General features: G+C 38.1%; 1 protein-coding gene and 1 long non-coding RNA gene across 7 annotated transcripts in view; one reads left to right on the forward strand and one right to left on the reverse strand.

The window, feature by feature from the left end:
- The window catches only part of ECHDC1 (ethylmalonyl-CoA decarboxylase 1), a 44,393-nt gene that overhangs the window by 15,052 nt on the left and 15,495 nt on the right, over positions 1 to 13,846 (forward strand). For 5 of the 6 annotated variants that reach the window (XM_033407630.2, XM_033407643.2, XM_033407622.2 and 2 more), the window contains 2 exons: positions 2,186 to 2,328; positions 10,989 to 11,041. In XM_033407630.2, the coding sequence (XP_033263521.1) occupies positions 2,186 to 2,328; positions 10,989 to 11,041 (196 nt within the window). The remainder of the gene's footprint in view (positions 1 to 2,185; positions 2,329 to 10,988; positions 11,042 to 13,846) is intronic. The other variant, XM_033407646.2, reaches the window with a different exon arrangement.
- Positions 7,420 to 11,550, reverse strand: LOC125960736 (uncharacterized). Its single transcript, XR_007470715.1, has 2 exons — positions 11,396 to 11,550; positions 7,420 to 7,599 (listed from the first exon to the last, which is right to left on the reverse strand). It is a non-coding gene; the product is annotated as an uncharacterized LOC125960736 (long non-coding RNA).

The following is a 13,846-nucleotide window of genomic DNA, read 5'->3' on the forward strand; positions in this document are numbered from 1 at the left end:
GCCTAAAATGAGAAAAAAATTATTTAGCTTAAATTTTTTTTTCTATGAACTGAAATAAGACTGTCATTTTAACCATGTAGTTCCAATAATCACTGAAAACACTGCACTTGCCTACTTGTTGCCCCTTTCTAACTCTGAGATACAGGTAAATACCTTCTATTTACTAGGCAGCACTCTTGGCATATAAGAATTTTATATTTAAGAGACCTCAAGGTCCAGGACCTGTGATAATTTGTAACTTTTTGCCAAAGCTCAAATTTGAATTATCCTACCATGATGTTATACAAGAGCTCATGAGTTACCTTCCTGACTACCCAGCACTCGTATTTCCAGGTGATTTTGGCAATCTGTTTGTTAGTTACATACTTATTGTGGGGGGAGCGAATTATATTTTATAGTAGCATTTGAAATATTGGGTTCAAAAATATCCCAGTAAAGTTTCTTGTGTCTGTATATAATCCTACTTATACACATAATTCAGTAGACTGTAAACTTTGTAAATTATTAGTGGTGGGTCTTTAAACACAAGATGACTTTTCTTTACATTCAGCAGAATTCAGAGATGTCTCTATTAATGTTAACCAATAGAAGTATAATGCAGGACACAAGTGTCAGCTACATATGTAATTTAAAATTTCCTAGTAGCCATATTTTTAAAAAGGAAAAAGGTAAAATTAATTTTAATAACATATTTTATTTAACCCAGTGTACTCAAAATATTTCAACAAATGACTGATACAAAAATTATTAATGAGGTATTTTCCTCTTTTCTTTTTTCATACCAATTCTCTGAAATCTGTTATGTATTTTACACTACTGTTACCAAATCAGGTCTGGTTGCTTGCCACTCAAAAATCAATACTCAAGAGACAGATGTTGGTAGAAAGGAAAGTAGCTTTTAATCAGAATGCTGGCAATCTGGGGAGATGTTGGACTCAGTTGTCCCCCCAAAACCACCTCTGAAGATTCTGCTCAGCCATGAAAGTTTTAAAGGGAAAAGGGGACGTAATCTCAGTCGTTGAGATAAGGGGTCAGAATCGTAGCCATCCCCCAGTGTGTGCAGGCTTGTTGACTTCTTTTGATTTTTCTTTAGATGCTATCTTGTTCACACAGATTTGTTCTCGAGATTTCTGAAGGGGAAGCTAGGGAAGAGATCTGGTCATGTCTCAATTACTTATTCTTCATTTCTACTTCTTTGATCTACGGAAAGAGCCAACAGGTTAGGCAACGTATTGTGTGATCAAAAGATCTGAAAGTTGTGCTAGGGCCAGAGATGAGTAGAGGATGGGGGTGCCTGGCTTAAGGTTAGTGACAAGACAAAAGGGGCCTCCTGTAGAGAGCTCTTTCCTGCAAAGAGGCCTTTCCTGCCCAAAGCTGTTCACACTACTGCACATCTCAGTTTAGGCTAGCCATGTTTCAAGTGCTCAGTGACTACATGTGCATGGTGGCTACTTTACTGGACAGTGCAGCTGCATACCCTCAACTGGTTCAGAGAATAAAAGCCAGTTTTTATATTAGCCTAGGAAAAATAAAATTAGAAAGGTAAGACTGCTCTAGAGATTTAGACTAGATAAATACTTGTTTTAACTTACTACTGAATAGCTACAATTTATAATTTATATTAGTAAAACTTTTTATTCAAACGGAAACAAGTATTAATTTGATGCCTAATATTTAAAACTAATACAAGCAGAACTGCTTTGATTTGGATGATGGTTGTTGGGTTGGGTTGGGTTGTGAGATGATGAATTAGCTCCACACCACACAACTCTCAAGGCCCTTGTTTGAAAATCAGCCAACCAGATACTCTTTAAGGTCTGTTTCAACTCTTATGTTTATTTTACAAAGTCAAAAAGATTATTTTAACTACTGGTACAGATTTCTCATACTTAGGGCCAGCATTATTTTTTCTACCTAACCACATATTTATGTGACTTCTTAATTAAGGGGGAGAGAGAGAGAGAAAGAGGTCACTATCAAGTTGTAAACTTTTAAAGCAGAGACTGTCATGCTTGCCTCTTTTGTATATACTCCTTAGTACCAACATGATAGGCATTTGATAGACATTCAGTAAATATTTGTAAAATTTATGACCTAAGAGTCTTGTTTGACACCTTACAGTTTCTAAATTATTTCTATTTGTCCAATATTTTATGTGTTTTTGACTCCCCCTCCCCTCTGGCAGGTGTTATGATGCTACAACTTCTGGAAAAAGTGATTGAGTTGGAAAATTGGACAGAGGGGAAAGGTCTCATTGTCCACGGAGCAAAAAATACTTTCTCCTCAGGATCTGATCTGAATGCTGTGAAAGCACTAGGAACTCCAGAGGCAAGTATTGTATGAATTATGCAATAGGTTCTACATGTTTGTCAGACATCTGGGCTAAGATACTTATATTCTGCTTATATGGTTATTATCATGACAGCTTTTCTTTAATAGCTTTCCAAGGATCCGAGTTTTTGTTTTGCTTCTTAAAGTAAAGATTAGCTTGTAATAGTGTGAAGTAATGAGGAATAAAATGAAGGACAGGAAGACTAGCAATAAAAAGTTCATTATTAAAGCCAGCAAGGATTTTAATTTTTTAAGTGGAAGTCCCTTAGCATCTCATGATAAGGAGTTTTCCATGAGGTACCTAGCATAGCTTTGGCACATGGTAGACTTCAAAAAATGCTAACAGTTAAAAAATTTTCTTTTGAATTATGATTACAGAAAAGGAATCCGAATCATCTCTCATTATCTGTCCTCCGAGCAACCTGTTTTTCTTGAATTCAGCTGTCCACTAACATCCCCTAGGCAGGAAAAAAAAAAAAAGAGTGGGAGTGAGTGAGAGAAAGAGAGAGAGAGAGAGAGAGAGAGAGAGAGAGAGGAGAGAGAGAGAAGAAAAAGAAAAAAAGGTATCTGTTGCCATTTAATTATAGATGTGAGCTGTACGTAGGTAATAATGTTATTGCACAACTCTCATACCACTCTATGTAGTATAATCTCTATTTGCATAATATATGAGGAAGGATCTCTCTTTTGGAAATTTTGATAGATTTGTATTTGAATGCTGGTTTCAACATTTTCTGGCTAAGTGATTGGGTAAATCACTTACTCTTTCTAAGTCTTACTTTCCTAATCTATAAATAAGAATTGTATATTTCACAGAGCTATCGTGAGGATTTAAGATAATATATATAAAGTGCCTACTAGCATGGTGTCTGAAAAAGGTAGCTATTATTTTTATTTCAAAGATCATCATCCATGATGATCCGTAATTTGTAGCAGCACTAGCCTTAAATTTGTAATGCCTCTGAACGGTTAGAGTGAAACTGCAGAAATGCATCTCGGGGCGGGGGGCTCCGAGGAGCTCTGGTTCTGTATGTCTCAGATTGGAAAGAATTCAGCAAGAGGCAAAGTGATAGATAAGAAATGATTTATTAGAATAGGATGCTTATAGGTTTACAAGCAGGCAGGCAGGAGGGTGCTGCCCTGAGAACTTAGTGGGCTACAGTTTTATAATCAAAGGAAAAGTGGGGAGGGGGGAAGTCCACCTTCTTCCTCATTCTTGAGTAGACATCACACTTCCAACATTGGTTCCTCCTCCATGTGGGTGGGGGATTTTTCTTGTCCCTGCATGGTCAAACTGGGGCTGTCATAGTGTAATGGAAATGAGCAAGAAGGTGGTAACATATACTAAAGTATGATAAATCATCTCAGCTTTCAGTATAATGTCACCTTTTCCTTATATTTTTATTTTCAGTGTATGCAGAGAAGCATGTCCTAGAAATCATTAACTTACTGACCTCACTGGACAGGGTGTGGGTCTCAATCCACCATTATTTTATTGTTTGGGGCATGTCTCATGCTTCTGTTGCATGATTTTGTTGCTAAGCAAGCCTGCTTGGTTTTGTGGTGAAGCAAACCTGCTTTCTTGAGTGATCATTACCTTACAGGGTCTCCCATGCTTTGTCTTTACTTACAATCCCCTAGTGGGATTAACTATTTAATCACCTACTTTGTCCCTTTAATCTGTCCCTATCAAGAGCACTAAGCTGCGGATCTGAATATACGGATTCTTGCCCGGGCTTTACTGATAATTAACTATGTGACCTGCAAGTCATTTGATTATAATTTTTCATTTCTAGAATAATTGTATTGGTAAGCACTTTACTTTGTTCACAAAAGATACTATAAAGATATTGTAGAATGAGATAATAGATTACTGTGGGTCTGGTGTGTTGCCAGCGTTGGGCTGCACCCTGCAGGCCTGCAAGGCCTGTATTTGCCCAGCTTTAAGACCTAAGAAAGAGCCCGGAGTCAGTGACAGAGACATCAGTGGTTCAGTGGATAGGGGGAGCGTCTGAAGCAAGGTCCTGGAGCAACACCCCACCATCTGCAGCAGATGGCGGGTAGGACAGGGCAGGACAGTCTTCACTCCAAGGGCAAGGGGAGATGGGAGATTGCCAGTTTTAAGGGGAATTAACCTCAGGTTGGCTCATCGGTTACCAGGGAAACTAGCAGAGGGGCACGCCCCTCACCACCCCTTTGTTAAGAACAGTCACTAGCTGGGGCCTGGGGCAGGTGTAGGAAGGTCAGTCATGTGAGTAGGGTGTAGGTAAAGCAGGCACTGGTGGAGCAGGGAATGTATAGAGAGCCAGAGAACAGCCATCTTGAGTGGCCTGACCTTCCAGTCAGATAGGAAAACACCCCTAAAAATGTGAAAGGTTATTTTGCTTTCTTCTAGTTAGAAGGTTGTTGCTGTCTAACTAGATCATGTGGCCAGGAATTTTTCCCCTATAAATGTAAAAACTAAAAGTGGAGACATGCTAATTGTTTCACATATATGTAGCCAGCCTGATGTAAATCATGTAGGAAAATTTATATCATTTTTATTCAGACTTCAGGTAAGGGATCACTAAATAAAGTTTATTCTTTCCAGTAAGAACATTCTCCAAGTAATCTGCTGTCTTGAATGCCTGCAGTAGAGTAAGATTGACTTTTGATCAACAGCTGAGAACTCGGGTGGTGTTACCCCAATGCTTAAATAACACTGCCGGTGTTCGTCCCTTGTAGCTATGCACATCTGCCAGACTCATTAGAAAAAAAAATCTGGAATTGTGATTCTGCTTTACAGTGTGTATGCTTCAAGCCCAGATTGGTATTTAAAATACCTTATTTTATTTAAAGCATTTTTTTGTGTAGATGGTTCCTTTATTGTACTTTTATGAAACGTTCTTAGTCATAGTTATAGGAAATATATAGCATGGAAATAAACAATTTGAGTAAATTCTCTTTATGGATAATATTAAGAAACACAGTAGTATTTATAAAGTATGGTGTATTTGTCACATGATGATTTTTAAAATTAATAAGTGGAAGCAGTTTACATAAAGTTCCTGTTAACTATTTCCATTTCTCATATAGAACATATTCCTGTATGCCTGAGAAGTAACTATAAATATGTGTAAAACTGAAATTTTCAATGGCCTTGGGACTTTTGAGGCTCATGCATGTTTATGAATTGCAGCTGCACATATAAACGCATCTGTCCCCCACAGCTGAGAGATTCTGAGATGCTTAACATGACTTTAAGTATAAACAGCCTTTCTCTCAACAAAGCTCTTCTTTATCTAATATACTTACTCTTTGTTGTTGCAAATGCGTCATTGCATCTGCTTATTTGGTGAATTTGCTCTTCTGAGGATGATGAGATAAGTAGAATAGATGATTTTAGTAATTGGGTTACTTTCCCTTCTCATTATAATAAGATACATGAAAGTGATTATTAAATGGCTTTTTTTAAAAAAAGATAATTATGTTGATGTTTTTGCCACTGTATGTTTTCAGTTTTGAAAAAATATTTTATTAATGAAAATTACCAAAGATAAACAAAAGTAGACATGTCGACTGAAAAAAAGTGCATGCCCTAAAAGTTGAGAGTTATGTATTTTTCAGCAGACATTCTTAGGACTTCAAGCCTGGAGACAGCATCTCAAATAACCCTGAGAAACTGCTCCGAGGAGGTGAGGGGAACCGGAATATATAGGAGTATTTGCAGCAAAGGGCAGGTAGTCGGAATGTCAAAAGATGATTGTTAATTAAAGAAAACCAGATATCTCAAGTTAAGGAATTTACTGCTTTTCTATGTATAGGGAGGTGCAAGAGTGTAGGCTCATTGAAATCATTCCTTTGATAGGCACTTCAGCTATCTGGGGCCAGTGTGCTGTGTTTTCTCATCCTGAGTTTCCTTAAATCTGCAGTGTTGGGGTGGCTGCAGTCTAATGACTGCTAGATGGGGGGCATTCCTTGTTTCCATCCCGAGTTCCCTCAGGGTTCACCATCAGCAGTGGCAGCTGTGACTGATGGCTGTGACATCCTTTGTTTAGTGATATGACAGGCAATATTTTTCTTCTCAGACTAATACGTTGAAACCCTCATGTACTCATAATAGTATCAACAGTCATCAACATTATATTTGCTTATCTGTCATTCTAGTTTTTTTTTCTTTATGTATGTGGTCTCCTAAGAGGTTGGTTTCATATTGGTACCCTTTGTTTAATGAGCAGGAAAAGAGCTCTAATTGTTCCTATTAGGCAGTTAATCCTTGGTTGAGAAGGTCCAGGCAGGGAGATGAATTAGCATAACACAAGCGTTAGCCCTGAAAAGTTATGGGACAGAAAAAAAGAATAAAATAGGAAAAAATCTAGTGTAAGTATTAACCCATTTATAAGATTTGAACTGATACTACCAATGTTCTGCAGACTAAAAGAAGTCTTTTTTCAGAGGGCAGAAATAATCAAAATCCAATTAGAAGCTTCAAGATATGGGGTAATAAAAACCTGCTTACCCTGCAGTGAATGGGTTTAATGCCTCAAGGAAAAGTCTGGCGTTTTAGAAACCTTTATACTCTTAATCTAGCTGGAAGATAATATCCTCCTTTGTCCGCTGACCTCCCTTGTTACTTTTCTACCAGTCTGTTGCCCCCTATTTCTCTGTTGCTTAAATTTCCACAGCGACCTCAAAGTTCTTGTCTAACTTCTTTGCTTTTGCTATGACTGTTGTACAGTTCCATTGTAGCCTTATTAATTTGTAGACAAGCTATTATAATTTTCTTGAAACCCTTCCATGTATTTTGAGGAAATTAATATATACAACAAGCACTTAGGGAAAAAAAAAGAGGCTCATTTATGGTTATGTTACTGTAAGGGGCACCCCTTCCAGGGCCCAAGAGTGGACTCTTGTCTAACACTCGGAATTGAATTGTCCAAGGAGACACCTGTACTGACAAAGCAAAAGACTTTACTAGGAAGGGGTGCCTGGGCAGAGAACAGCCAGGTATAAGGAACCCAGGAGAACTGCTCTGCCACGTGGCTTGTAGTCTCAGGTTTTATGGTAATGGGGTTAGCTTTCCAGGTTGTCTCTGGATAATCGTCTTGCTTGTGCCCATATTTGGTCCACTTCCTGGCAGCACATACATCTCTCAGTCAAGATGGTTTCCAGCGTGAGGATTTCTGGGAGGTTGGCAGGACATATTATGGGCTGGCATCTCCTCCCTCACTTTGGCCTCTCTTCCGGCTGGTGGTAGCTTGTCAATTCTGTTTTCCTTATCAGGACCTCCTGTTGTGAGATAATTCATTCAAGCAGTTATTACCCTGCCTGGCCAGGGCAGATAACTTCCGTCAGTGGTTCCCTAACAGTTCTAGGATAAGATATGTTTACAGGCTGGGCGTTTTTCCACTCAGTATACATGTGGTTTAGAATAAATATGACGTTGATAGTTCCCTTTGGCACTTAGACTGGGCATTGTGCGTCTCATCTTTGTTATTCTAGGAGGAGCTGGAGGAGGAGGCTTGGGTCTCAGGGTATCATCCAGATAGGATGGAAGTATCCCCTTCTGCAGCAGCTCTGAAAACCTTTATTAAGTTTAAGTTCCAAGCTCCCAACTTTCATTCATCAGAGTAGGTCTAGATTTTCATTGGTTCCTTTCTTTCAGTTTATTCTATCACAAGTCAGGGTTTCTCTGTCACTGGCTTATTTTCATCCTGTAGCCTAGGAAGAAGCCTGAACATTTAGTCATTGTTGGCTCAATAGCTTTGGGGAATAAATTTAATAAATTAAATATTTCTTCTCCCTAGGTCATGTTGGCTAGTGCAGTGTAATCTCTATGATACATTTAAAGCCAAAGCATACCTTATCTGATTGCTATTACTGATATTGATTATAATGATGATAGATAACATTCTTGTTCTGGTACTGTATGTCAGGCACTGTTCTAAGCTCTTCTGTGTTGTAACTTATTTATTACTAATTCCCCTAATGAGATATAGGTACTATTACTAGCACCATTTTACAGGTGAGGAGACTGAGGCACAGAGAGGTTAAGTATCTTGCCAAAATTCAAACTAGCTGTTAAGTGGTAGAGCCCAGATTCAAACCTAGGCAGTTTAGCTCTAGAGTCTGTGTTGTTATCTATTATTCCATATTGCTTTTAAACATTTTTAGTGTGACTTTTATCTTTTGAATGAGAAGCATAATAGTACATAGGTTAATACCTGCTTCACTTTTATTTCTACCAATTCTAAATAATTCCATCAGTATTTTAAGTACTCTAAAATCTAGTAATAGAAAATAAGCCTATTAAAATTACTTTGTTGAGATAATTTAACAGGCTTTATAGGACAGATTTTTAATAGAATATAAACTATTCTAGTTTTAAACCTTCTAGCTCTTTGTGCTTGTATTAATTTTCTCATCACTTTATTGTATAGACTGACCTTCCTGATAAAGGCTTTCAGTTAGGAAATTTGTATCATACTGGTTTTTACCACTCATTGACTGCCTTTGTTTTATGAATCAACATAGTTCTCCATCTTAAATTCATCTGAGTCAGTTAACTTCAGCAAGCACATACTATATGCAGAACATTGTACTACTAGCTTCTGAGGATAAAGAAGGCATTTTGTTAGCCTCAAAGACTTTATTATCTAGGCCTAGCAAATGCCATCTCCCCTTCTCCTCTATAAAACCTTCTCAACTACCCTAACCCAGTTGAAATGAATTGTTTCCTATTTGCCACTGTTCTCAGCTTGTTCAAGCATTTCTTAAAATACTTATTATACTATACCTTGATGCATGTTGCATTTCTTTATTTCTCACAAGATTTTTGAGGACTGGGAACTGGGACCACATTCTACTGATTGTTCCCTATCCTTATTTTGTAGAGATGATGTGACTGATAGTAAATCCAAACACAGTGTATACAATCTATAAATTCTGTAGTTGTTAGAAAAATAAAAATACTGCAGAAACACAAAGGAGAAAACTATTACTGTGGGATTTAGAAACTCCTGATGGAAAAATATTTGATCCGGGCATTCCTTGAAATAGGTAGAGAAAAGGACAGGCTGTTCCAAATAGTGGGAATGATGTAAGCAAAGACACGGGAACAACCGTAACTGTAAGGTGTTAAAAGAATGACAAATAGTTTGTCGTTGCAGAAGTTAAGATGCTTGGATGAGGGGTGCAGTAGTCAATAAAGTTGGTAAAGTAGTTTGGGATTAATCCTTCCCAAGGAATTTAGACTTCATTTTATTGGTGATATGAAATTATCATCCTACAGGGAGGTTTTTCAGGCAGGATGCAAGATATATCACAGAGGAAAAAGAAATTAAATATAGAGAGACCAGTTAGGAATCAAGGCTGTTGGTAATAATCTAAGCATGAGTAACACAAGTCTGAACTAGTGTTGCGGCAGAGAAAATAGAAAAAGAAGGGATTTGCATTGGAAATATTTCAGAGGAAGGATTGAGGGGACATGCTTGTTAACTCATCGAGCATGGGAGAACTGTGAAATGGAAGAGTTAAAGAAATACCAAAATTCTGAGCCTTTTGGACCAGAAAACCTTTCCTATTAACTCAGAACTCACTCTGTGATCTTTTATAGAGTATCTAGGTACATTTTCATCTTTCCAACCATTCTTTAAGTCAAATAGAACAGGTTTTTAAAATTTTCATTCCTTCCTTATGGATGAGAAAACCGAAGTTCATAGTTATGACCTGCTCACGTTTATGTTATTATTATGTGGCAGTGCTAGGATTAAAACCCAGCTTTTTCACAACCAGTTGGTTTTGCCATGCTGAATTTGAAGTATTAGCAGAATGTGAAATTTCTAGCAGGTTTTGGGACTCTACATGAAAACAGTAGTTGAAGCAATGGGAATGGTTGAGACTTCCAAGGGAAAAATTGTAGATAAAGGAGAGAAAGAGAATCATGGATTGGATCTTTGGTAATAGCATTTAGCTGAATAAAAAGAGAGAAAGAAGAAAACTGGAAAATAACAATCAAAGAAATAGGAAGGGGATCAGGAGTGGAAGATGTTGCTAGAAACTGAGAATATCAAAATGCAGAAACTGGTCAAAGCAAGATGCTATGTATACTACGGAGACAGAGGAAGATGAGGATAAGGAAAAGCCATTTAATTTAACAATTAGGAGATTATTAGAAACCTTTGAGGAGAATCTTTTGAGAGAAGGCTGAAGACCACATTATACTAGTTGAAGAAAGTATATGAGGGAAAAAAGAAGGGGCAGTGAGTTTACAGTACTATTAGGAAACTTGTTTTTTATGTTTATATTCTTAGGGGATCAGAGTTTGGGATAATAGGTGGGTTTGTCTTATGCCTCTTCCCTCCAAATTACCCTGAGTAGAACTACCCTCTTTTCTGGGGTATATGACTTAGGTGTGAGAGTTACTCTCTCTCTCTCACACCTAAGTCTTTACTAATAGCGCATGCAAAGCTGAGCTCAGGGAACCCTAGAAGATCCACACAGCTAAATACTGCATCATTTACATTTCAGACAGCTTCAAAGAGTTTTAAATGATAACCTCATTTTATAAAGTTGGGTATATTTTTGGCTTTATTACTTTCTAAATCCTGAAAGTGTTTTTTAATAATTTCTTATATAATACATTTGCATTGTATCTTTGTGCTTATTCTTATTTAAAGGATGGAATGGCCGTATGCATGTTCATGCAAAACACCTTAACAAGATTTATGAGGTAATGTATCTTTGTTTTTAAAATATAATTTCTAATAAACCAAAAATAGCTCTTCATTCTGTGATTTGCAGTAGATAAAAAGCAGTCACTGACTTTCTAACCATATTTATTCTAATGATGAACTATTTGTGCCATCAAGGATTGTCATATAATTAAATGTTACTGAAGGACATACAAGTATGTCTCTTAAAAAATAAGAGATGAGAGATAAAAAGAATTAAAGTCATAGCACTTTTCCCTAAAGAGCTGATATTTAGGTATAATCTGGTTATATTTAGGTATAGACATGGGAAGGTTAAATACTGTTACTAGAGCAGAATAGACACTGGTCAAGAGATGACACATAAAGATTACCTAATATTCAAAATTAGTAGAATGTATAGTGAAATGGTCTGTATCCGCAAGGAGATAGAAAAAGAGTTCCCAATTGGAGAAGGCTTTTACAGATTTCTGAGGAAGATGGATTCACTTTGCACCTAGATGAGGAAGAAAAATGAGAAAATTTTGGGCCTGTCATTTTGTATTTGGGGTTACAAACTGTGAAATGATTGGGCTGATTAGCTTTCTACTTCTATATTCTGAATGTAAACAATTTAAATATAATTATAACTAAGGAAATTCTTATTTATTTAGCATACTTGTTTATTGGACATCACTGTATTTTTGGTACTCTTTGTATGTGAGTCTAGAAAGAAAAGTGGAATCAACATTACTGTTTAAAATACCTTCTTCATTGTCTTAGCTCCTATTCACCTACTTCTCCCTATTACATTTGACTTTTTCTTAAATAAATCTTAAAACTTGGGTTTTTTTTTTTTAAATAATCCTTTTTAGGGACTTCCCTGGTGGTCCAGTGGTAAAGAATCCACCTTACAATGCAGAGGACGTGGGTTCTATCCCTGGTCAGGGAACTAAGATCCCACATGCTGCAGGGTAACTAAGCCCATGTGCCACAACTACTGAACTCACGCACCTCAACTAGAGAACCTGCGTGCCGCAAACTACAGAGCCCACGTGCTGTGGAGCCCGTGTGCCACAACTAGAGAGAGAAAAAACCCCACATGCCACAAATAGAAGCCCGTGCCCTGCCAGGAAGAGCCCGCGTGCTGCAACGAAAGATCCTGCATGCCTCGACGAAGATCGTTCATGCTGCCAGTAAGACCTGATGCAGCCAAAAAGAAAAAAATCCTTTTTTTTTTTTTCTTTGCGGTACATGGGCCTCTCACTGTTGTGGCCTCTCCCATTGCGGAGCATAGGCTCCAGACGCGCAGGCTCAGCGGCCATGGCTCACGGGCCCAGCCGCTCTGCAGCATGTGGGGTCTTCCCAGACCGGGGCACGAACTCGTGTCCCCTGCATCGGCAGGTGGACTCTCAACCACTGCGCCACCAGGGAAGCCCAAAAAAATCCTTTTTATTTGGAAGCAGTGTGTGTTAAGAAATTTGCAATTACTTTAGACCTGCACCTTTTCATTTTGGTTAGACCTACAAAAAATTCTGTACTTTCAAAACATTTTAAATTCACCTTTTAAATACACACTTTGCAAAGTGGGTCTTTGCAAACACAAAAGGTTAAGACTTTTTTTTTTTTTTTTTTTCATGGTACGTGGGCCTCTCACTGTTGTGGCCTCTCCCGTCGCGGAGCACAGGCTCCGGACGCGCAGGCTCAGCGGCCATGGCTCACGGGCCCAGCCGCTCTGCGGCATGTGGGATCTTCCCAGACCGGGGCACGAACCCGTGTCCCCTGCATTGGCAGGCGGACTCTCAACCACTGTGCCACCAGGGAAGCCCAAGACGTATTTTTACTTCAGAACCATTCTTTTATATAGGATCAGTCTCTGGATCATTTTAGTGAGTAATGAAAACATTTTTGATAGGAACCTTCAATAACAGTTCTGGAGCTCAATCTTCTGTACCACAATTCTTCCTTTTGGATACAGCTTTAATTTTCCCATCCATAATTTGATACCAATAAAAATGGACTAAGACAGTATCACATTGAATTATTCCCGATTGCCAGCTGCTGAAAAGTTCCAGGAGCTGTATCCAGGCCTACCTCAGAGATATTGCAGGTTAGGTTCCAGACCACTGCATAAAGCGATATCGAAATAAAGCAAGTCACAAGAAGTTTTTGGTTTCCCAGTGCATATAAAAGTTATGTTTACACTCTACCATAGTCTATTAAAGTATGCGATAGCATTATGTCTAAAAAAAATGTACATACCTTAATTTAAAAATACTTTATTGCTAAAAAATGCTAACCATCATCTGAGCCTTCAGTGAATCGTAAACTTTTTGCTGGTGGAAGGTCTTGTCTCAGTGTTGACGGCGGCTTACTGATCAGGGTGGTGGCTGCTGAGGGCTGGGATGGCTGCGGTAATTTATTAAAACAAGACACCAGTGAAGTTTCCTGCATCAGTTGACTCTTCCTTTCATGAATGATTTCTCTGTAACATACAGTGCTGTTTGGTAGCATTTTACCCATAGAGGAACTTCTTTCAAAATTGGAGTCAGTCCTCTCAAACCTTGCCGCTCTTTATCAAATAAGTTTATTTAACATTTTAAATCCTTTGTTGTCATTTCAACAGTCTTCACAACATCTTCACCAGGGTAGATTCCATCTCAAGAAACCACCTTCTTTGCTCATCCATGAGAAGTAACTCCTCATCTGTTAAAGTTTATCATGAGATTGCAGCAACTCAGTCACATTTCAGGCTTCAGTTCTAGTTCTCTTGCTGTTTCCACCACATCTGCAGTTACTTCCTCCACTGATGTCTTAAACCCCTCAAAGTCATCCAAGAGATTTGG

This window comes from Orcinus orca, chromosome 12 (assembly GCF_937001465.1).
Source record: "Orcinus orca chromosome 12, mOrcOrc1.1, whole genome shotgun sequence".
Lineage (NCBI taxonomy): Eukaryota > Metazoa > Chordata > Mammalia > Artiodactyla > Delphinidae > Orcinus > Orcinus orca.